Source organism: Eschrichtius robustus, chromosome 6 (genome assembly GCF_028021215.1).
Source record: "Eschrichtius robustus isolate mEscRob2 chromosome 6, mEscRob2.pri, whole genome shotgun sequence".
Classification (NCBI taxonomy): domain Eukaryota; kingdom Metazoa; phylum Chordata; class Mammalia; order Artiodactyla; family Eschrichtiidae; genus Eschrichtius; species Eschrichtius robustus.
In genome coordinates this window covers 77,572,552-77,598,319 of record NC_090829.1, presented here as the reverse complement: position 1 = coordinate 77,598,319, position 25,768 = coordinate 77,572,552, and the positions used below count along the sequence as shown (strand labels likewise).

Sequence of the window (25,768 nt, the reverse complement as noted above, 5' to 3'; positions counted from 1 at the left end):
AGTGGCAAAACCAAGTCTTAGTACCCAAATTTCTTGTCTCCAGTGTTCTTTTACATATACTGTGACACTTCACAAGTACAATTCTATTTTTACTTCTTTAGCCATTTCTGCCAGCTTTTCTATGATAATCATTCAGCCATTAATAAATTCCACCAACATATGTCTACCATGTTCCTTCTGGATGACAAATTGTAAATGTGGCAAGTTTCTCTTTGGCTTCTGTTCTGAAATCAACTTTATCTTAAGAGGATGGTCCTGTTTTTCTTGTATGCTTGGTCATGGAAGGCTGGTTTGTCCTTTAGTAAGGTTACATCAGTCTTTTATAGGCAACAGATTGTTGAATTTTGCTTTTTAAACGAGTAACCACCACCCTACCTTTTTATTTTGATAAAATTAATGAGTCTACTTGCAAAGACATTAGAAACAATGCATTTGTGTGTAGTCAATCATCCTATAAGTTTATTGTTACTGCTCCTGTCTTTTTCTTTTTTTAATTTAACAGATGTAAAATTCTGTACTTCACTTTAAATCAAAAGATAACCTATCTAAGCTGCCTATTTTCTTCTTTTTTCAAAGAACTTTTTTTTTAAATAAATTTATTTATTTATTTTATTTTTGGCTGCGTTGGGTCTTTGCTGTGTGTGAGCTTTCTTTAGTTGCAGTGAGCGGAGGCTACTCTTCATTGCGGTGCGTGGGCTTCTCATTGCCGTGGCTTCTCTTGTTGCGGAGCACCTGCTACAGGCGCGTGGGCTTCAGTAGTTGTGGCATGCGGGCTCAGCGGCTGTGGCTCGTGGGCTCCAGAGTGCAGGCTCAGCAGCTGTGGCCCATGGGCTCAGTTGCTCCGCAGCATGTGGGATCTTCCCAGACCAGGGCTTGAACCCGTGTCCCCTGCCTTAGCAGGTGGATTCTTAACCACTGTGCCACCAGGGAAGCCCTCAAAGAACTTTTAAATCTTATTTTCCTAATTCATTTTTGTTTTCTATTATACTTTATTACATAGTTATTACATATATTACATCTTTCCTTTTTAATTTAAAGATTCACAAAGTGATATATGTAAATGCACACTAAAGTATATAGAATAAAAAGCAGAAATTCCCTTGTATTCCCCCCAAATACCACATCCCTCCTCAGAGGTAAGCAGTAGTAACAGTTTGATATGCACCCTTCCATACCTTTTCCAATATCTGCAACTTGCTTTTTTTTCTTTTGATTTTCCTAACCTGAAAACATCACCATATTTTAATAATTATTCTCATTATTTTTGTCTTATGAATTAAAAAGTTTATAAACTCTGTTGTGACCTAAAATTTACATCATAAGGTTTGTCTTCCTTTGCTTTCCCTCCTTCCCACTTCGTTCTACCCTGGGAGAATCTGAAATATTTTATGAAGTTACATGTGGACACCTTGCAATCTGTATGACGGTCTAAAGCTATGCTGTCAGTGCAGTAGTCACTAGCCACATGTGCCTATTTAAATTTCAGTTAAAAGTAAATAAAACTCAAGATTTTCAGTCTCACCTGCCCCATGGGCTCAACAGCGGCTACTATATCAGACAGCAGAGATTTGGAATATTATCGTTGCAGAAAGTTCTTCTGCACAGTGCTAGTCTAAAGAATTGGTTAATTTTATTGGACTTCCCTGGCAGCACAGTGGTTAACAATCTGCCTGCCAAGGTCCGGGACATGGGTTCGAGCCCTGGTACAGGAAGATCCCACACGCTGCAGAGCAACTAGGCCCGTGCGCCACAACTACTGAAGCCCGTGCGCCTAGAGCCCATGCTCCACAAGAGAAGCCACCTCAATGAGAAGCCCGTGCATCGCAACAAAGAGTAGCCCCCGCTCGCCGCAACTAGAGAAAGCCTGCATGCAGCAATGAAGACCCAACGCAGCCAAAAATAAATAAATAAAAAATAAATAAATTTATTTTTTAAAAAAGCATTGGTTAATTTTATTTATTTATATATCAGTTAAAAACCCTTTGATAAGGTTCTTTCAAAGTTCTATTATTTTGGTAGGTGTTTTCAAAATGTCTCCATCTGTAGGAAATTGCATGGTCTGTTATTCAGGAACCTAATGCTGTCTCCTAGCTTCATATGAATCTTTTTATTTTTGAAAGTCTACCGTCCCAAGTTGTTTTACTATTACATTTTTAAGATCTCTTCTCTGCTAGAAATCACTTATCTTTCTTTTAAGTTTAAAAATTTAACAAATAGGTGCCCAGGAAGGGAAGGGATTTTTTTTCTTGAAAAACAGTGCCTATGTACAACTCCATATACTCTCAATAACCACACTGAGAGGGGCTTTCCGTTCTGAATAGTTTTCTAGAATTTTTCCTGATTGTTTTTGAGTTATACTTTCCAACCTTTTCTACTTCTGGTAGCCATACTTTTTGACAGGTTGTATACCCTCAATCTGTTTTCTAGATACCTTGGTTCTACTATACTATTCATCTGTTAAGTTTCACTACTTTCCTGTATATTTTGTTTTTCTGTTGTATTGATAATCATTCATGCACTAGCTAGTCCACCACACACAATATCTCTGATATGCCTGGCACTACGTATTTTGTAATGTTCTTTTTGACATTCAAATGGTACACTCTGAACAGCCCCAATGGTTTCTGCTCTGTAATCTGTTTTATCTGAGACTATAACTAGGAACTCCTGCCTTTCTTGAATCTTCAGTATCACCTATTTCTCTGCACTGTGGCCTGCTTCCTGCCCTGAACTGCCACCATTGACATTTTTAGTTCTCTTTAAAAAAAAATTTCAGCACACTCTTTTCTATAGCCATTACCTATCTTCTCTGAACACTGTATCAATTTGCTTCTATTTGCTTGAGTTGTTAAGCAGTGAGGCCTGTGTGGGTGGACTCCTGTTTCCCCCAGTCTCCCTCTTCCCTTCTAATGCTGTGACACTTATTAATTATACCCAAGTTCTATTTCCCTCTGGTTTTCACACTGTTTCTGAAGCTGGTTTGTCTGGGTTTGCTGTCATTCCTGTTTGTGTCAGATAGCTCCACTATGACTTGCTCTGCTAGCTTTTCAGAAGTCTCTTTTAGAGGTCTGGTTTCTCAAAACAAGTCCTCAGAATAAAGTTAGTCTAAAATGTGCATATAGCTTGTGTTTCAGAAGTTCCTTTTTAAAATTACTGAGAAATTAGCATGTTTCCACAAGGAAGAAAAATATTACAGATGATGGTCATGTCCCCAGATGAGTTCAGAAAAGCAAAGTTAATATATAATGTGCCTAAAGTATTAGTAATATCATAGAACCCAACCACCTAGTATCTCTGTGGGAAAAAATCATCCAGTAGTTGAGGCAAAAAGACAAAAACTGGCAGGGAGACAAGATGGGAGCCCTCTTCCTAAGGACACTACAAATTCTTAAGATTTTGCTATATTTTAGAGAAATATCCAAAATCAGTTTCCTATTATTTCATTAAAGGATCTGAGGAGAGTTGTGACGTGAGGCATGAAGAATTAGACCAGAATACAGAGATGGGGCTTAGAAAACAACAAAAGCTATCTTCTCTCCTTCACTGCTTCTCCAGAACCAGTTCTGCCATTTCAGACCCAGTCCTAAATCAACTCTAGGAAAAGATAACAAATGATACATTTTTTCTTTATTTTATTTTATTTTTTCGGTAGATAAGAGGGTTCCAAGCATTAGAAGGAGATGGAAGAGAATAAGAAGGAAAGGAGGTGCCTGTGGTCCATTAGATATTCCAAGATGGACGGTGGCAGGTAAATGATATTGAATATATGTACTGATGTACATGTGTTGAAGATGGTCTGTATTAGTCTCAACAATTAATGTCTCTGCAGAGCAGGTCCTTAACCTATTTGAATCCTCACTGTCAATCACAGAGGCACATCCAATTATAAGTATTTGAAAATGTCTTTGCTGTAATTACATTCTTATGTTAACTAAATATATTTAGAAATCCAAATTCTCTTAGAAATAATTTTAAAGCGCCATAATGTAGGATCTTTAATTTCTAAACTTTAACTCAGTTCTTAACAAAGCTGGAAAGACAGTCTGTCCTTATCCATGAACATCATGGACCCGAAAAAAAGAATAAAGTAAAAAGAAAATTTATCCAGCTCATTATACATGAACGGCATTTTAAAAAAATTGAGATATAATTCACATATCACAAAATTCACTTATTTAAAGTGTACATTCAGTGATTTTTAGTTATGTTCCCAAGGTTGTGCAACCATACCACCATCTAATTCAAGAATATTTTCATCACCTTAAAAAGAAATCCTGTACGCATTAGCAGTCCCTCCCCATTCTCTCCTCCCTACAGCCCCTGTCAACCATTAATCTACTTTCTGTCTCTATGAATTTGCCTATTCTGGACATTTCATATAAAGGGAATCAAACAACACATGGCTTTTTGTTTCTGGCTTCTTTCACAAAGCATGTTTTCAAGATTCATCCATGTTATAACAAGTACCAGTAATTCACTCATTTTATGGTATGGAGATATATTTATCTATGAATGGCATTTTAAAAATATACTTTTGCTACCTATGTTAATTAGCTCTCAGATTCAACTCAAGACACATCGTAGTTATTCACACACTGATCCCTTGGCCCTCAAAGTTATCAGTATTTTACTTTCTATCAATTTATAAGTCATCTTATACCTTATCATCTTCACTGTATTGTGTCTCATTACTTTGGTAAATACTTCTTGGACTTAATGCCTAGCAACACTTTTCTATAAATTGTCCCTTCCCTCCAGCTTCTATATGGTTAATGTGACCCTGCTCTTGTCTACAGGTGATTGGTCCAGGAATAAGCACCTGATTCAAGCTGGACATATTAGGCCCTTCGCTAGGAATATGGAAATGGAAATAATATTGTTTTCAATTAGCTGCTCTCGATTGCAGAAAATACAATCTCAGGAGTTTTCTGTTACCATTGTCTGCCACACAGACTAAGAAACCAAAAAAAATCCCAGTCTGCAAGAAGAGAAGAATCAGAGAAAAAGAGAGAGAGACAATAGTAGAGATAAGAGACAGAGCAAGACCTCCTGGGTTCCCTGTGGTGCTCCAGTCCCAGATTCCAGGCCATTCCTAAGGCCCAGCTGCATCCCCACCCTTAGATTCCATGGGACATACTATACACTTATAATAAATTCCCCTTACAGTTTAAGTCAGTTAAGGCAGTTTCTATAATCTAAAGCCAAGAGTCCTAACATAATCATCTACCCAGTAAGATTTTAATGTCTTTACTAGCAAGGGCTCAGCCTCCATGGCACCCATTACAGTGACTCAAACACATACTTATTTAACTATCACCTGTGGAATATTTTGAAAAACTATCTATAAAAATTACTCAAGACATTCTTGGATACATATGTGGAAAAAAATTAGAATTTCTGTCTACTTTATTAAAAAGCTATATTATTGGGACTTCCCTGGTGGTCCAGTGGCTAAGCCTCCGTGCTCCCAACGTAGGGGGCCCGGGATCAATCCCTGGTCAGGGAACTAGATCCCGCATGCTGCAACTAAAGTTCCCGCATGCTGCAACTAAAGGTCCTGCATGCCACAACTAAAGGTCCTGCATTCTGCAACAACAACAGAAAGATTCTGCATGCCACAATGAAGATCCCACACATGGCAATGGAGATCCCGCCTGCCGCAACTAAGACCTGGCACAGCCAAAGAAATAAATAAATTTTTTTTAAAAAGCTATATTATTGTATCACAAACTCAATATATCTTTGCACCCATTTTGCAAAAAATCATTTAATTTCCTCAGAAAGTATTTCTGTATTACACTACTACACGCCCATTTACACTTGCTTAGTAAATGTTTTATATTTTTAAAAAGCAAAGTGTTATATTTTCCTAAGATTTGAAGTTTCTTGAGAACAAGTAATCTCTATTTCCTCTTAAAGCAAATTCCCACAGAACCTACTAAAGAATAATCATACAGATTATTACTCAGAATATTCATATAGAGATATAAGTGAGTAGCTGACCTCCCTGGACTCATTTTTTCCTCCTATAAACAGGGTTTATTGTCAAGCGCTAATAATTCTCATAAGGACAACTTATCTGTAATTAAACAACACTAAGCACATTATTGTACTATGTAGGCTGGGTAGGCAATAAAACATTCCTTAATGTACGGCTCAGGAGATGCAGCTCTAGCAAGCCTGCTCTCTTGTCCCAGGTTGAGGGGTCTACTGCCATCACTGCCATCTACAAAGCTAATTCCCTGCACATCCCAGGGAGTCTTCATTCATTTTGCAGAGTTCTTTTCCCAAAATCAAATCCAGGATTTGTCACCTAATTGGTTCTTAGTGGGGATAACAGAGATAAAACCAGAACTCCAAAATATTTTCTTAAATCCCTATTAAAAATTTTATAGGGATAAATGGGCTAATCCCTCCAAGTCTAAGATTTGGTTCCTGAGTAGATTTTGCATCACACTATTTAATGTCACAACCTTCCCTAAGATATCCTTAAATTTTAAAAATTATACCTCTAATATTACCAAGTCTTACAGAGACCGAATCCCCTTTAAATTAGTAAATTATTGAAGTATTCCAGTTGGATACAACTTCTTACTATATCAAGCACTCAGGCAGTTTCTGATGGTCTTGACTCCAAACTTGGTTCTCTGTAGCTTGAGAACTGTGCTGGCCAAAGCTCTGACAGACAAGTGATACTTATTTACTACTGCCCCTTTCCCCCCAAAATTTAAGCCTCTAAGTTTACAATATGGCCCACACAAGGATCTGCTAGGTTCCTCAAACTCAAACTGTTAGGGCAGAAAGGAACTTTACAAATCTACTTCAAACTAATTATTTTACAAATGAGAAAATGAGGTAGACAAGAGATAAATGACTCACCCAAATTCACAAAGTAAGCTGGTAAAACCAGCAGGCTTAGAATAAGGGCACTCAGACTCCAGTTGTAAGTTCATTTCATCATACCATCTAACTTAAACACATAAGTATGGACAGTATTGAAATCTCTCTGCTTTCTGGGAAAAAAAAACCCAAAACCTACAACTTTCTGCTTTCAAAAATAAGGGTGAGGGCTTCCCTGGTGGCGCAGTGGTTAAGAATCCGCCTGCCAATGCAGGGGACACGGGTTCGAGCCCTGGTCCCAGGAGATCCCACATGCCGCGGAGCAACTAAGCTCTTGTGCCACAACTACAGAGCCTGCGCTCTAGAGTCTGCGAGCCACAACTACTGAGCCCGCGTGCTGCAACTACTGAAGCCCGTGCACCCTAGAGCCCATGCTCCGCAACAAGAGAAGCCACCGTAATGAGAAGGCCACGCACCACAATGAAGAGTAGCCCCCCGCCTGCGCGCAATGAAGACCCAACACAGCCAAAAATAAGTAAATAAAATAAACTAATTAAAAACAAAAAAAATGAGGGTGAGAGGTTGAGGTAACATCTCATTTCATGGAGATAAATGGTCTTTTCTTAAACAGCCTTCTAAATGCCATGATGGGCTTGGCCTAGAGGCTAAGTAAAATGAAACTGAATACCAGATCTTCTCTGCAATCTGAAAAATCTTCACCATAATGAACTATGGCAGCTATGGTGTGTGCCCAAAGCTACCTCATTCCCCCTTTTCCATTAACAAAGTCTACAGTCTCTTGGCCAGAAGAATGGGCATGTGTCCTAGATCTGACTAATCAAGTATTTCACATCACTGGCAAGTGATTGGTCTAGGTAAGACCAACCAGAATCCTTCCCTAATGCTGAGAAAAATAAGCTCTCTCCCACCAGGTGCAGAAGGCAATCTGCAGTAGGAGACCTTAAGACTAATATTCAAAGAGAAATAGAGAGAAGCAGAGATGAGAGATGGAAAGAGAGTCCGGCAACATCAAATCCTTGGTTCTCATTCCCAAGATGGTTCCTTTGATTTTGTAAGTTAACCCTATTATCTTTATCAACTACAGAAGCCAATAAATTTCCTTTTGCTTAAAATAATTTGAATTGCAAGTCAAAAATCCTATCATATACTTACTCCAGAAGACAGGACTGGATATATATATTACCCTTAATACAGGGAAATTAATAAACTATTGTTTAAAAAGTTTTTTGGAGGCTTTTAAACAGGCTCTACTATTTCTTATATCTATCACTCCTGACATCCTACCCTCACCAACTTCACTGTTCCCATGATATGCCTGGTCCCTGTAAGTATCTGAGTTTGCTAACACTTCCCTAGGATGTCCCTAGAATTTTTTAAAATCCTAATATAAGCTTGTTTCATTTGATTGCCAGTAAAAGTTGAATGTAAAATATATTCCAGGTAATACAAGTTAAATGAGATCTTATTTATGTAGAATGTCAAAAAGATAAACCAGGTATCAACATTATACATAGCGTTCTATGAGGCAAGTTTTCAACATATAAAGCAAATCCAACAGAAACATGGCTACTTCAATATAATTTAGTAGCTTGTTTTTAATTTTAAAACAATAGAAATCAACAACAAATCTCAGGACCCACCTCCAATAAGGCTCCAGTTTGGAAGAATTTCAAAGGCTTTTCAATGGAATAATAAAGGCTATGATAGCTACCCTTAGCCAGGTATGCTCTGACCAGACCAACAGCTATAACGAGCCACCTAAGAAAAAGAGCAATCAGAAGAAAAAAGTCAGTAGGATTATAACAGAAAGATGTGGCAATCATAGATATTACTAAAGGTGACCTCAAGATCTGTGTCCTAGGTTTATCGATTATCACTCTCAAATGCCAAGCTGTATGTAATGCACAGAAATGTTGCACCTCCAGCAGCACCCTACGAAGAGTGCTTTTTGCAAAAGCACAGTGGCACCTCACCCATCTGGAGCTCGGCTTTTTGGCAACCTTGCCTGTTGAGAACGGGCCAAAAGGAGGGAAATAAGCTAAATTGGTCCTTGAGCAGCTAAATTAGGTGCCAGGAAGTCCAAGACAAGAGAAAAAAACTATTAAAGGAAAATTTTAAATGCCCTGTGCAGTTAAAGGGTCTGTAATAACAACAAGGGTGGAGAGATGTTTTAAACTATTTATAGAAGTATCTCATTGAACATACCCCTACCTTAAAATCTATTCTTTTAAAAGACTGCAAATGACATATGAATAAATGGTTTGTTTTTTAAAAAGAATAAAAGGTTTTTAAGCTGAGATTCCCAAAATCAATTTAGTAAAGAAAGCCAGATCAATACAAAACACAAAACAGGGAAGCACTTAGGCATATGGCTCTGAACACTACATTTCTGCTCTACTGTCCTCCAAAATAAATTTCTCAGGCCTTGTAGTTTTTTATTTGTTAAGTTCCATAATGAAATGAGGTATATCATTATTAAGGTGTGTCTCCTTGAAGGTGCTAACAGATTTATTTATGTGTAAAATCTTAACTAGGCAATGGGGTATGCGGTCTATGTTATTTCTAGAAACTATCATACAAATACATCGAACAAGAGTTTGTAAAAAAAAAAAAAAAGAAATGAATTCCTTAATGGTGTAACTGGTTCAGCATTAGTAGCCTAGAAAAAAAGCTTACTTTACTCTCATATCCCCAACTTTTCTTCTGGTTTAAGATACCACTCCTTACCCTCCACCCCATTCTTTATGTTCATGGTTCAGGAATAAAGGCTTCTTTTTGTCTTCCCCAATGTATCTTAAAATCCCTCTTCAGTACAATGCTCTCATCAAAGCCCTTGCTAAGATGACAAGAATTTTTATACATAAATATAAATACACACACATATGCACTCCTGAATATTCTTTTAAAATCATTCTGTGACCATTTATGTGATAAAGAAAATGTGCATCTGTAATATGGCTTCTAAACCCAGAACTACTACTAACAAGTTCTGTGACCTCAAGTCAAGCAAGTCATAACTTCTCTGAGCCTAGGTTTCAATACTGGCTATTTCTAATACTAGCCATAAAGCCTATGATCCTCTTAAGATGTGTTTTGCGTGTGTGTGTGTGTGTGAAAAAAGCAAGGTGCTGAAATGCTAAGCATTAGCATTCGTATTTTTAAAATACCCATGTACACATATTTGCTTGTATCAGTATCTGAAACATAAACAAAATTATCTGCCTTCCAGGGAGGAAATCTGGGTGGAAGGGAAGGTACGAGGGAAGATTCACTGTATGCCCTTGCATACATTTTCAATTTTGCACCTGGCCAAAGTATTATCTATTTTAAAAATAAATAAAACTGGATGTTCATTATACAGTTCTTTCAACTTTTCTATATGTTTGAAAATTTTCATAATAAAATGTTAAGAATTTTATTTTTTACAAATTTATAAAATTTAAAAATATATAACAGTCTGATCCTGTGATCCTCGTCATCAAAAATCATGGGGTCAGAGAATTAGAGGAACCTTGGAGATCACCTAGCTCAACTCCTTAGTTTTTACAGATGAAAAAACGGAGGTCTAGAGAAATAAAATGATTTATTCAAAGTCACACAGTTAATGTCATAACTAGAACTAAAAACTCGCTGCGACAAGGGATGGAGTGAAATGAAGGAGAAACAAGAGGGGGTAAAATCTGTTTCCAGGGTCTATTCCGCTTCTCCCCAGTAACTCTGCCTTCCATCTCTAGTGTCTTCCCCGCCTCAGTCCATCCTACAAAGTCTAAACTCACCTAAAGCACAGGACTGCTCACGTCACTGGGCAAAAACTTTGAACGCTGTTCCACTACCTTTCCCATTAAAGCTCATCCTGGATTTTGAAAACAGCCGCCGAAATAAATGGTCAACTCTGCAGACACAGCTCCCTCCACTCCCTTTAGGGGGAACAGCTCGGCATTCGTGACTTGCCGCCTGGGCTCTCAGCGCTGCAGGATCGCCCGGCACAACGCCCCCCAGACATGGACGTGTGGGCAGCCCATACGTCCTCCCAAGGCCCTCCGGACCAGTGCCTGGGCAGCCTTCCCCGAGCCCCCTTGGAGACCTGGAACTCCAGCTTGGGGCACACCCGGTGCCTGGGAACTTGCTCGGCCCCCGGCAAGCACCCAGGCGGATTCAGCCTCGACTGCCCTCGGAGCCCAGGTGCCGTGGCCCGGACTCCCGCCACCGGGGCTCCGCTGCGCGCGGCGGGCCGAGCCGGGCCGCTCCTCCTGCCGCAGAGCCCCCTCCCCGGCCAGGCTCTCTCCCCTCCATCCCGAGCCCCAGCCTCACCCCGCGGTCATCACCACATTGTAGATGACCAGGTAGGCCGTGGCCAGAGGCCCCGGGCCCTTTTTCTTTCGCGAGCCGCTGGCTTCGCCGGCCCCGGCCCGGGCCCCGCCGCCCCCATTCCCTTTCGTCGCTGCAGTCGCCGCGGCTGCCGCCATGTCAAACGCCGAGAGCACGCTCTCCTCGCGCGAGCACCTCCACCCAGACTGGCCACTGCGAGCGGGGTGGAGGGAAGGACAAGGGAGAGGCGGGGCCGAGGCCGCGGGGCGGAGCCAGGGGCAGCGCCCACGGCTGCCGCCATCTTGGAGGAGGGCAAAGACGCTCCCGGCCCTCCCGCCCCTCCGCTCGCCTCAGTCGCCACCACCATCGTGGAACAGGGTAATCACCGCCGCTTTTGCGATCCCGGTAATAACCTCCGGCGCCATCTTGGATTAGGTCAATGTTGTATTTGGCCTTATTCGACAGGCATGTTGTTTCTGCCGTCTGGATGCTTCGTCGTCCCTGGTTATTCTCTCTCCTATAATTTTCGCCTCTGTGTGGGATTAATAAAATGATGCTTTCATTTTCCCTTCTCATCTTGACTTCTCCCAGTGGTCGTATTTTCACCCCTATACACGCGGTTCGAGTAACCTGCCATTTTGGGTCAGGGCAATTGACGCTGATTTCGCTTCCCATCATCCCCAGAGGCCGGCGGGGACTGCCCTTTATCTTAACTGCTAGCCGGGTTGAAGATTCTGTGTCTGAAGGTTTATTCCCTGCCTTTTGATTTTAAGTTACTTGTACAGTGGAGAAGGTCAACGAGAAGTATGTCCCTTTTCCTATCCGATTAAAGTCGCCCGTGTGGCCTAGGATCCAGTACCATTCTTGAGGGCCTGGAGGATGCCCAAATGCATCTTCCAGCCTGAAGCCGCGTGGGCTCGCCCGTCGCCGAAGCCCGTCGGCGAAGTAGGACGAGGATGAGACGATTAGGCTGCCGGCTAAGGGTGAGATGTCGAGTGGAGCGAGAAGCTTTCCACCCACAGTATTCCAAAATAGAGGGATGTTGGCTTATATGGAAAACATGTCTGCTTAAGGAAACCGGGACAGCTTGTGGAACCTGCTTCAACCAGCTGACCCCCACTTTCCATTCACTGCTTTGTTCTAGCGGTTTTTGGTTTTTACTAGAAGTCTCCTAACCGTCAATTTTCTTATGCCCGAATCTCTCTTTAAATTAATTACCGTACATGTGGTGGTATACAATACTTATTTATTCTTTCCAGCAAGTATTTATTTTGTGGAGCGTCTGCGAGATTGCACTGGCGTTCATGGCACTAAGTGAAAGACAAGTCCTCGGTCTCCCAGACGTTATAGAGGGAGCCAGGTGAAAATAACTGTGTGTTAGTTGGTGAAGAGTGTTGTCAGTTAGGAAGTTGTTTCAGTAGTCCAGGCCATAGCGAGTAGTGGTTTGGGCCAGAGTGCTCGCAATCGAGGTGATGAAAACTGAATTGAATTCTGGACATATTTTAGAAGTAGCGCTGATAAGATTTGTGGATATGTTAGTTGTGGAGTGTGAGGTAAAAGACATTATGAATAGCTTGGAATAATTGAGTTGTAGAAGAAGCTATTTTGAAGGCAGAAATCTGGGATTTTATCTTTTACTTGCTGAGCTTGACGTCAATTAGACATTCAAGTGGAGAGGTTGAGTAGACAGATTTAGACACTGAGGTTCCAGGATGAAGTGTGGACTAGAGGTATAAATTTGACAGCCATCAGGGCGGTGATGGTATTTAGAGCCATGAGACATCTAAAGATTGAGAGATAACAACTAGACGGTTGCCAGTGCCTCATCCTTACAGCCCCACAGATTGTGTAGAGATCCTGTTGCCTGGTTTTCCTGACTTCTTTAAAGAGCAAGTTGGTGTACTCACATTGCAGACTGTGATCAGAGGGGAAAATTTTTGCAAAGGAAATAAAGAAGTGAGTCATTTTGCAGAGCAGATAATCACTATCCAAAAGCTTCTTTCATTCATTTAACTGATTTTTTTCCCAATATAACCTGCTTAGTGGGAAAGTAGGAGGCAGGAATGCATAAAGCTCTGTCGGAAATCAATTTAAAACTCAACGTATCTTATTACAGTCACTTAGACTCCAGTCTGTTCTCTCCAGTATAGTCACAGTGATCTTTTCCAAATACAAACTTGTTCATGTCTACTGCCTTCCCCCCCACCCTCTTATGACATTTAAATGGCTTTTAATGGCACTTATGATAAAGTATAAAATATTTAATGTGACCCACAGTAATGTGCATGGTCTTAACCCCTACCTGCTTCTTCAGTCTCACGTCACACCATGCTCTCCCTAGACATACTACCTTTATCTTAGTTCTTCCAATGAGTGATGAGCCTTTCTGCCACAGGGGCTTTGAGCCTGTTGTTCTCTCTGCCTAGAATCTCCATCCCTACCTTCCTCCTTCTGATCTAAGTTTGCCATCACTTTCCCTAAACTTCTGGAATGAGTCATTCTCCTTGTCTCCACGTACTTCCTCTCATGACACAGACCACAGTAATTTTATATTTACTCATGTGACTTCTCTCCCCAGTAGACCACAAGTTTCATAAGACAGGAATAGTGGTATTTTCTTGGTAGTAGTGGTTTGTTTGAGTTGTTTGTGTTTGTGTTTTTCCCCTTCATTGCCTGACACATTGCCAGCAACATGATTCTGTCTGGATCAAGCATGATTTCTCTAGCAAAAGTAATTATTTCAAGCCTTAGGACTATCATGACACAAGCGGAGCTCATTAGAGTCCTTCTGGGAAATTGATATTAGGATGCTGGGGTGTAGTGTTCATCTTTTGGTCAGGATTATTAAAAATAAGAGGTTGCGCTCCTGGCTCCAGACAGTCACCTTCCCTTCCATGTGGGGAGAGAAGAAACCAAGCAAACAAGAGGGACTCTGTGTTTTGAGGGCTTTGGGTCTTGATTCCAGTCCCTGAGGTCTGGTACTTGATGCTTTTCCTTCAATTTTGTGGATTTTCTCGTTATTCTCCCCAGCAAGGGAGTCAGTATATTTCTTTTGCTTAATCTAGCAGTCCCAGAACAACAACAACAACAAACCACAGCTCTATCCCATTTGTTCCAATAAAAGCCCTGGAAAGTAATCTCTTTAGTTTGAGTCACATATGCCCATCACCGAGCCAATCATTGCAGCCAAAGGGGATAAATATGCTGACTGGCCAGGTCTTTGTCATATACACATAGCAGGAGGACGGAGGCTTCACCCAAACTATATAAATTGAGTTTATACATCCCCCGCATTTGGGGGATATAGTTCCCCAAGAAGTAATAAGGGAGTTGTTATCAGAAGAAGAGAATAGATGTTGGGCAAGTATGGTAGGCTGAAAAATGCGCCCCCCCCACTGATGTCAAATATCTGTGAATGTTAACCGTATTTGGAAAATACATTTAAATTAAAGATCTTAAGATGAGAAGATAATCTTGGATTATCCAGTGGGCCCTAAATGCAATCACATATCCTTATAGAATAGACACACAGAGAAAAAGAGTCGCACAGGGAGAGGAGGAGGCAGTTTGACCACAGAGGCATTGTGACCACAGAGGCAGAGATTGGAGTGATGAACCACAAATCGAGGTATGTTGACAGCCACCAGAATCTGAAAGGTGCAAAGAATGGATTCTCCTTTAGAGCCTCCAGAGGCAGTACAGACTTGCCTTGCAATACCTTGATCTCAGACTTAGAGAATTGTGAGAGAACAAATTTGTTTTAAGCCACCCAGTTTGTGGTAATTTGTTACTGCAGCAACAGAAAACTAATACAGCAGGTAAAAACAACAGATACTGAATGCAGATTATCTGCCTCCAAGTATCTTACTCCACGCTGAGTATTGGGAGAATTGCTACATTCAAAGAAAAATTGAGAATGTTAAGCAGGTTAGAGTGGTCTAAATAAACATTGTTTCTGAGGACTACAAAGCAGTATTGTTGTGAGGAGAGAGAAGTCAGGAAAAGCTTCTGGAAGGCATGTCTCAAACATAATCATAGGGATGTGTTATGAAAAGGTTGAAAGTCATTAAAGTGAGAGAAGATAAAAGGTAAAAAATGTAATAGGACACAGCCATGTGTCTGCAGAAGGCTAACCAGGGTGAAGTGATAAAAATAAGTCTAAATAAATAGTTGGGACTTGAGTGCTGGACTGAGGAATTTAAATTTGAACTAAGACATGGTAATGAATCAGGTTCTTAAATAGTTATAGGTTGAAAGTATTATCCGAAAAGAAAAATCAACTCCCATTTATTAGTTTCCTATTGCTGCTGTAAAAAATTATCACAAGTTAGTGGCTTGAAACATCATGGAATTTATTGTCTTAAAGTTCTGTAGATCAGAAGTCCAAAATGATTCTTTCAGGGATAAAGTCAAGGTGTTGGCAGGGCTGGTTCCTTCTGGAAGCTCCAAGGGAGAATCCATTCTTTACCTCTTCCAGCTTCTAGAAGTTGCGGGCATTTCTTGACTCACAGTCACATCTCTCCAGTCTCTCCAATCTCTGATTCTGTTGCTGGAATACCTTCTCTGATTTTGATCCTCCTGCTCCTCTCTTATAACAACTTTTGGCGATTACATTGGGCCCAACCTGATGGTCAGGGATACTCTCCCCATCTTAAAATCCTTGACTTAATCTCATCTGCCAGTCCCCTTTACCTTATAAGTAACAGTCTGCGGATTAGAGCATGGACATATTTGGGGGCTATTATTCAGCCTACCACATTCCATTACCAAAAGAAAGGGAGGGAGGGAGGGAGGGAGGGAGGGAGGGAAAACCCCAAAGACTTGAAAAATGATAAACATTCTTTTTAAACCATTGCTGAATTTGCAGGAAAGTAAAGGATATCTCCAAAGTGGGGATCAGAAGTGGAGTGAGGGCTTGTGTTGGGGATGGTAAAGAATAGTAAATTGAAACCAGAACAGTGATCAGTTAGTAAGAGCAAAAGCCAGGATTTCTCTGAAGGTAAATGCTAATGCCAATGCTAGGGCTGAGAGACTAATCAAGTGAGTTTTCTAGGGCTTTTTCTATTTGGGCACTACCCATTGATTTCAACATATGAATTTTGAGGGGGTCATAAACATTCAGACCATAGAAGTTGCCTTCCTTGACAAAAGGGATTTTGTAGGTGTGATTAAATCAGGGACCCTGAGATGAGGAGATCATCTTGGATTATCTGGGTGGGTCCTCTGTAATCATAAAAAGGAGGCAGAGGAAGAATCAGTCAGCCAGAAGGCAGTGTGACTACAGAAGAAAGTCAGAGTGAGATGCAGTGTTTTTGGCTTTGAAGATGGAGGAAGGGGGCTTCCAGAATGTGGAAAACACAAGGAAATAGGTTCTAGGGAGGCTCTAGGGAGCCTTCAGAAAGGAATGCAGCCCTGCCAACATCTTGATTTTAGCCCAGTGAGTCCTGTACTGGACTGCTGATCTACAGAACTATAAGATAATAAATTTGTATTGTTTTTTAAGCTACTAAGTTTGTGGTAATTTGTTACATCAGTAATTGAAAACTAATACAGTAATACATCTGTATCGATAGCAGCCAAAAAGCATTACTAGAGGTAAAATCTTTCATAATAATGAACTGTCCTGTTCACCAGGAAAACAACAATTTTAAACAGGTATGCATAATTTAAGAGGTATGGCCTCTGTGCTACTGTTCCAGTTCTACATAGAGAATTATAAAACATTGTTGGATGACGTTAAGGAAGACCTAAGTAAGTGGAGAGATACTGAGTTCATAGATTGAAAGACTCAATACAGTAAAGATGACAGTTCTCCCCAAATTAATTTATAAATTGCATGCAATCTCAATCAGAATTTCACCAAGTAGTTTTTGTTGTTTGTTTTGATTTTTGTGGAATTTGAGAAGCAGACTGAGATTTTATATGGAAATTTTAATGGTCCCAAAATTGCCAAGGTATTGGGAGAACTTGCTGTACAAGATAACAACATTTATTGTAAACTATAGTTTTACAATTAAGACAGTATAGTATTAGCATAAGGATGGCAAATAGACTGATAGAACAGGATAGAGAGTCCAGGAACAGACCCACACATATATAGTCACTTTATGTATGACAGAGATACAGTAGGGAAAAGATGGACATTCCAGTAAATGATTCTGGGACAAGTGGATATTCATATGGGAAAAAAAAATTTCCTACATCACACTATACACAAAAATCATTTCTAGACTTAAAATGTGAAAGTCACCATTTAAAGCTTTTAGAATTAGTATAGGAGAATATCTTTATGACCTCAAAGGTAAGGAAAGAATTTTAAAACAAGATATAAAAAGTACCAACTATAAATGAAAAGGTTGCTACTTTGACTATATTAAAGTAAAGGATTTTTGTTCATCAAAAGATAGCATAAAACAAGCAAAAAAAAAAAAAAAAAGCAAGGTACAGAGTGGGAGAGGATATTTGCCACACATGTAATTAATAAAGGACTAGTCTCCACAACATATGAAAACTCCTTCAAATCTGTAAGGGATAATTACATTGAAAAAGTGGGCAAAAGACTTGAATAGGGACTTTACCAAAGAAAAACTATAAATGACCAGTAAACATATGTAAATATGTTCAACCTCTTATTAATCAGGGAAATGAAAATTATAAGCACAGTGTTATACCATTAGCCATTCTCCAGAGTGGCTAAAATGAAACTGTTTGATAACACCAGTTGTTGGTGAGGGGACCGCAGGTGGTGAGTTGGCACATTCACTTTGGAAAACAGTTTGGCATTATCTAGGAAAGTCAAAGATACACATCCCATGACTGTTTTTCTTTCTTTTTTTTTAATTTAGTATCTGTTTTTTTTTTTTTAAATCTGAATCATCAATTTCTTTTATTTATTTATTTATTTATTTATTTATGGCTGTGTTGGGTCTTCATGTCTGTGCGAGGGCTTTCTCTAGTTGTGGCAAGCGGGGGCCACTCTTCATCGCGGTGCGCGGGCCTCTCACTATTGCGGCCTCTCTTGTTGCGGAGCACAGGCTCCAGATGCGCAGACTCAGTAGTTGTGGCTCACGGGCCTAGTTGCTCCGTGGCATGTGGGATCCTCCCAGACCAGGGCTCGAACCCGTGTCCCCTGCATTGGCAGGCAGATTCTCAACCACTGTGCCACCAGGGAAGCCCGCATGACTGTTTTTCTAATGCCAGGTTGATGGCCTTCAAGATTCCCTAGGGTACATATATCAGAATATTCAAAGCAGTATTTTTCGTTATAGTCCCACACTGAATACAACACATCTATCTACAGTAGAATAAATAAATAAATTGTATATCTTACGATGGGATACTTTACAGCGATGCAAGTGAACAAATTGCAGCTCTATTCAGTTATAACAGAGGAATCTCAAACAATATTGAGTGAAAGAAGTAAGGCACAGAAGAATACATACAGTATGATTCATTCATCTAAAGTTAAAAATCAGGCTAAATGAAAAATTATATTGTTTAAGGGATTCATACACAGGTGGTAAAACTAAAGAAAAGCAAAGAAATTATCATCACACAAGTCAGGATAGTGGATACTTACCCAGGATAGGTAAGATAGGTGGATAGTGGGGAGGGAGGAATTTATGACCAAGAGGGGATAAGTAGCAAGGATTGGGAGAGTGGCAGGGAGAGGAGTTCTGGGAGTAATGGAAATGCTTTATTTCTTGACCTGGGTGGTGGTTATATAGGTTTTCCCTTAGTGATAATTCATTAAGATGTATATTTATGTTTTGGGTGCTTTTTGCTTATACTTTATATGTTAGATATACTTTATATGCTTGATATACATAAATGATATATAATAAGAATAAAGAGGAGTCCTGATAGTAGGAAATACTGCATCAGGATGATCATGTAAGAATCTCTTGTAGTTAATCTGGGTATAATAAAGATGTTAAGGGGGGACATCCCTGGTGTTGCAGTGGTTAAGAATCTGCCTGCCAATGCAGGGGACACGGGTTCGAGCCCTGGTCTGGGAAGATCCCACATGCCACGGAGCAACTAAGCCCGTGCGCCACACTACTGAGCCCGCGTGCCACAACTACTGAAGCCCGTGTGCCTAGAGCCCGTGCTCCACAACGAAAGAAGCCACTGCAATGAGAAGCCCGCGCACTGCAACGAAGAGTACCCCCTGCTCGCCACAGCGAGAGAAAGCCCACGCACAGCAACGAAGACCCAACGCAGCCAAAAATAAATAAATATATTTTTTAAAAAAAGATGTTAAGGGGACAGCATCGCTGACACCTCTTTTTTTTAAATTTTAATTAATTAATTTATTTATTTTGGCTGCTCTGGGTCTTAGTTGCGGCATGCGGGATCTAGGTCCCCAACTAAGGATTGAACCTGGGCCCCCTGCATTGGGAGCACGGAGTCTTACCCACTAGACCACCAGGGAAGTCCCTGGCACCTCTTTTTAAGAGAAGCTGCTGAGGCAAAACCCTGGTGACAGATAGTGGCCATGTTTTGTACCCTATGATCTTCATCCCTTTGACTACAGATAGGAATACATATACAGATGGTAAGGCTATACAACCAAGCAATGAAATGTTTATCACACATTCAGGATAGTGGATACTTCTGGACTCGAGCTGGGCACCTGATCCAGGAGTTATTGATAGGGAGGCACCCCTCTTCCTCATCTTTTCCTCTCCATAAAAAAGGCAACTTCTGTACAAAAGGGGTTATGTACTAATCAGATTTCCAGCTTCCTGAACAATGGAGACCAAAACTGGTTAGTTAGAGAGGAGTGTATTGAAAGGACATTGGATAGCTCACAAAATTGATGGAAAAGCTGAAGAATAAGGTTTGGAACATCGACAGGAGCCAAGGGAAATTAGACATCTAAAAATAGAGACCAAATCAATACACAGGAAGAGTCTGGTTAGTATCTAACAACTTCTGTCATTGGCATAGCCACCATTGGGCATTGGATGCTGCCATTATTGTTTCCTCTGTCACCTCTGGAAAGATTCTAAACTGCCATTTACTTCTCTGTGTTATTCACTCCAGAGTCAAGGTTGTAGGTAGGAGCATATTGTTGGAAATTGACATGCCCAAATTCTAGAGACAAGGCAGCTGGGAAAAGGGCTATTTGCCCACACGTGAGCTTCTTTATTGGAATTACCTCCAAATAGGAAGTGTGTTTAGATACTGGGTGGCCAAAAATGAAAGACACCCATCACAGGAAATATCAGAAATAAACATATCTGGCCCCGCAGGGCGGAGGAAAGAGTAATATGATTAAGATCTGTGAAATTCATTGGGCCATGTTTTAACCGGGGGACGAGAGATTCTGCACAGTCAGGAAAGGCAGCCAGGCTGACTCTTACTTCTGCCCTGCAGTGCACCATTCTCTCTCTTTTCTAGTTTCTCTGCCTGTGATTGGGAATAGGGAGCGGGGTATAATTCTGATCAGCCCTGTGCTACTGGCCAGGCTATCTTCAATTCAGGAAGCTGGAAGTCCAGATGTCAGCAATCTTCATGGTTGGTCACGTACCCCAAAACATACCCTTATAGGGCTCTCTTTTTTTTTAATTATTTTTTTATTGAAGTGTAGTTGATCTACAATGTTGTGCCAGTCTCTGCTGTATAGCAAAATGACTCAGTTATACACATATAGACATTCTTTTTTTATATTCTTTTCCATTTTGGTTTATCACAGGATATTTAATATAGTTCCCTGTGCTATACAGTAGGCCCTTGTTGTTTATCCATCCTATATATGATAGTTTACATCTGCTTATCCTAAACTCCCAGTCCTTCCCTCCCCGCCCCCTCCTTGGCAACCACAAGTCTGTTCTGTGTGTCTTTGAGTTTGTTTCTGTTTTGTAGGTAGGTTCCTTTGTGCCATATTTTCGATTCCATGTATAAGTGATACCATGTGGTATTTTTCTCTTTCTGACTTACTTAGTATGATAATCTCTAGTTGCATCCACGTTGCTGCAAATGGCATTATTCCCTTCTTTTTTATGGCTGAGTAGTGTTCCATCGTATGTATGTACCACATCTTCTTTATCCATTCATCTGTCCATAGACATTTAGGTTGTTTCCATGTTTTGGCTATTGTGAATAGTGCTGCTATGAACATAGGGGTACATATATCTTTTTGAATTATAGTCTTGTCCAGGTATATGCCCAGGAGTGGAATTGCTGGATCCTATGGTAATTCTATTTTTAGTTATCTGAGAAACCTCCACACTGTTTTCCACAGTGGCTGTACCAACTTACATTCCCACCAACAGTGTAGGAGGGTTCCCTTTTCTCCACACCCTCTCCAGCATTTGTTATTTGTAGGCTTTTTAATGATGGCCATTCTGACCGGTGTGAAGTGGTATCTCATTGTAGGTTTGAATTGCATTTCTCTAATAATTAATGATGTTGAGCATCTTTTCATGTGGAGGGCTCTCTGTTAATGGCCAGATGGGAGATGGTGCTGAGGTCATTCCCCACCTTCCTGAATTGTTATAGTTTCATTGTCATACAAAAACCTGCAGAAAAGGAGGGGTGAGTGATAGGATTCAAACTCTAAATTCCACTCTAAACTTCCAGTTAGTTAGCCCATAGAATGGCCAGTGATATGACTAATATGAAAAGGTTATATCACATTATTCTTTTGAGAATTTGAGCTTGGGGAAACTGACACCTGAGCAGATGTGGAGAGAGGAGACCCTCTATGAGAGACTGTGAGATAGCTGCCTTAGTACTTGATGACTTTCTATGATCAGCTTCAGGCCATAGGTCTCCTTATAAATGGTTAATAAACACACCAATGAAGATAAATAACATTTATGAACAAATGATGATTAAAATGATGAGATAGATGCCCTCTTTTTTTCCTTCTTCAGAATGTCAAAGATAAAAATCATACTGTTAGCAGGGATATAAGGACATGGGTATTCTTTTTTTTTTTTTTTTTAATTATTTATTTATTTATTTTTGGCTGTGTTGGGTCTTAGCTTCTGTGCGAGGGCTTTCTCCAGTCGCGGCAAGCGGGGGCCACCCTTCATCACGGTGCGCGGGCCTCTCACCATCGCGGCCTCCCCCGTTGCGGGGCACAGGCTCCAGACGCGCAGGCTCAGTAGCTGTGGCTCACGGGCCTAGTTGCTCCGCGGCATGTGGGATCTTCCCAGACCAGGGCTCGAACCCGTGTCCCCTGCACCGGCAGGCAGACTCTAAACCACTGCGCCACCGGGGAAGCCCCGGACATGGGTATTCTTAAACTTTGCTACTGAATGTACAGACTGATAGATACACTGTCTGGAAGGCAGCTTGACGATACGTAGCAAAACCTTCAAACCATGAATGTCCTTTGACCCAATAAGTACACTTCTTGGAATTTATCTTAAGGAATTTAGAATTTTTTTTTTTTAATTTTATTGAAGTATAGTTGATTTACAGTGTTGTGTTAATTTCTGCTGTACAGCAAAGTGATTCAGTTATATATATTCTTTTTCATATTCTTTTCCATTATGGTTTATCACAGAATATTGAATACAGTTCCCTGTACTATACAGTAGGACCTTGATTTTTTAAAAAAATTTTTATTGGAGTATAGTTGATTTACAACGTTGTGTTAGTTTCTGCCATACAGCAAAGTAAATCTGTTATATATGTGTGTGTGTGTGTGTGTGTATATATATATCTCCACTCTTTTTTAGATTCTATTCCCATGTAGAGGACCTTGTTGTTTATCCCTCCTATATATAATAGTTTGCATTTGCTAATCCCAAACTCCCAGTCCTTCCCTCCCCCACTACCCTTCCCCTTGGCAACGACAAGTCTGTTCTCTCTGTCTGTGAGTCTGTTTATCTTAAGAAATTTAAGATGTGAAAAAAGATTTAGTTAGTTACAAATGCTCATCACAATGCTATTTACAATATCAAATTGTTGTGAATAATCTAAATGTCCAGCAGTACAAACTGGTTAAATTATGATAGAGGTTTAAAATAGTATAACATTCAGACATTAAAAATGATTTTGCAGAAACTTACTTTCAAATGATTCAGCAAAAATAAAGTGTGTGTGTGTGTAACAGAGAGCACAAGTGTGAGAGAAATTGTGAGCAAAGGGCAAATGTGGAAAATGATGTGATTGTTAAGACAAAACTATAACAGGTCAGAAATGTCTACTCTGCCTGCAAGCTAACGAGGTGGCCTGGCCCCCACCCCACACGCTCTCGTATTTTCATGTATATTTTTCTTTCAGGGCCCAGCCGCAACAAGGGGCTCCAGATTTTTGTCTCTGGAGACCATTACTGCCAATTCTTGGGGCCTTCCCCCCAAAGGACAGCCTCAAGGCATTGTTCTCTCTTTGTGACCCAGCCCAAGTTCCAGTACCCTGTGCTGAGGGAGCTGGCCTCTTCACCCAGGTCCCTCAATGAGGAAATGTTCTCTTCTTTTGAACACCATGGGGGACACACATGGTCTGGGGCCTGGTCCAGGTGGATGGAGTGTGGGGTTTCCCAGAAAGAGGAGCAGGGCAGAGCTTGATCTCAGGGTGCACTTTGTGGCTTAAGGTATGTGTGTGGGGGTTAGTCTGGGTCCAGATAGAGGGGCAGGAAGAGGATATATGTATGTATGTGTATGTTTATATATATAAAATGTACATGTTATTTATATATATATTATACTGTTACATATATATATATACACACACATATATACACACACACACACACACACATATATATATATTCACAAATAATGAGCCCTCTGAGCCAAAAAACAAAAACAGTTTATCATTTATGGCAAAAGCAGCAGCCAGAGCAACATCTTATGTTGGTTACCAAGCCCCATCCACACAGGGCAACATAGTGAGGGCCAGATGGTACCTGCATATGCAGTGGGGTACATTACAGGAGAGGAACCCTGTAATGGCATATTGGGGGTGGTACATTCTGATCCCCTTCAGCTCCTTATACAAATATTAGGAAACTCTGATCTTATATATGGCTGCTGGTGACCTGTCTATCCTGCCCTCCAAAGAGAGAGAAACCTTGTCTTTATTCTAGAATGTAAGCCAGTCTGCTCCAAGACGGGAAGGAGAGGTCTTTATCTTTACTATTCTGAACATCTCTGGGAAGAGAAACATACCTAATCCTTACCCTACTGGAATGTCTCTGTAGGGGAGGAAAAAAAAAAACCCTTTATCCTCTACCCTCTTAGGTTCAGTGTCTGGGACCCTGTGAACTGAACTGATAAAAGATTAACAGGAGAAAAAGGTTTACTTCATATACATATGGGGGGCCTCACAGAAATGAAGTGAAAACCCCAAAGAGGTGGTCAGACCCAGAGGGTTATATACCATTTTAACAAAGAACAATAAATTTGTGGAGAAGTGACAAGACAAAGGAACGTGGGTTTAGGTTTTTATGGGCAGTAAATTGTGGGAAGGTAAACTTGTGGGGAAAATTAATGGAAGATAAGGGTTGTTTTTAGTAAAGTTTGTTATGTAGCTGCCATCTCTGGGCTGGGACGAGTTTAGAGTCAACTCGTGTCTGGTGATTAAGTGTTATTCTGCTCTTCCTGATACATGAGAGAGGATGGGGACACATTCACAAAGGGAAATTTATGCCCTGCTGTTAGGCAAATAGGGGGAAGATAGAGAGCTTTTTCTGTATCTGCTGTTTCTCACTTGCCTTCAGCTCAAAATAGTCCTTATGCCAAAGTGGCATATTTGGGGTGGTAACATTCTGATCCCCTTCAGCTTCTTATACAAATACTGGAATTGATTGTAAATGCTTTTGATCAGAAGACCTGAATTGTCCAGAAAAGTGAGATGTTCAGAGTGGATCATCTCCCAACAGTATTCTACTGAAGGGTTTAAGAGTGTTTATCGAACTATTCTATCAGTCTTTCTCCAAGTTTGAAAAAATTTTAAATAAAAAGTTGGGGAAATAATGCAGAGATGAATTTGATATGGAAATTGTTTAGAATATATTAAGTAGAAAAGTGGACTATACATGGTGTGTACTAAGATCTTATTTTTATAACAGGTATATCTGTCTATAGAGAAAAAAAATCTATAAGGGGATATACCAATATATTATTAGTGTTTATCTTTGGCTGAGTAAGGGCATTAGGTTTTGTTTTTTTTAATGTTCTTTCTGTTTATATGTATTTTGCTTTTTTTCCCCCAATGAGTGGTTTTGTGAGTAAATTTTTTTCTTTAAGTTTATCAAAACCGAATCCCTTTATGTCTTTCTGTCTTCTAATGAGGGTAGATATCAGTGACGTGTTGGTTTTTTCTCCCCCCATCTTGGATGTACTTAAATTGCCCTGCAAAGTGGGGAGGGAAGAGAGGGAAAGATAAAGAGAAGAGGAGAGAAACCTAGGAGAAGAGACAGGTCTGGGAGGATTTTTCAGATGAAATGCTGATCAATATGAACTCCCTTACTTACTTTACCTCCCTTACAAAATCAGTAAATTCTTTTATGTTTTTGTGTGAGTTGAATTTTTTGATGGGAAACTCAAAAGGAAGAGGAGACAACAGTAGTATGGGTTACATTTTGGGTGCTGCCTGGGGTTTTCAGACTAAAGTGCACTGCCTAGCTATATTTAGG

At 40.4% G+C, this 25,768-nt stretch overlaps 1 protein-coding gene across 1 annotated transcript in view; it reads right to left on the bottom strand.

Annotated features, from left to right (window-relative positions):
• HACD2 (3-hydroxyacyl-CoA dehydratase 2) overlaps positions 1–11,368 on the bottom strand; it is a 95,949-nt gene extending 84,581 nt beyond the window's left edge. Inside the window, exons 1-2 of the mRNA XM_068546598.1 lie at positions 11,173–11,368; positions 8,502–8,619 (exon numbers count right to left, since the gene is read on the bottom strand). Of these exons, the coding sequence (XP_068402699.1) occupies positions 8,502–8,619; positions 11,173–11,327 (273 nt within the window). The 5' untranslated portion in view covers positions 11,328–11,368. The remainder of the gene's footprint in view (positions 1–8,501; positions 8,620–11,172) is intronic.
• Between the last annotated feature and the right edge of the window lie 14,400 nt (positions 11,369–25,768).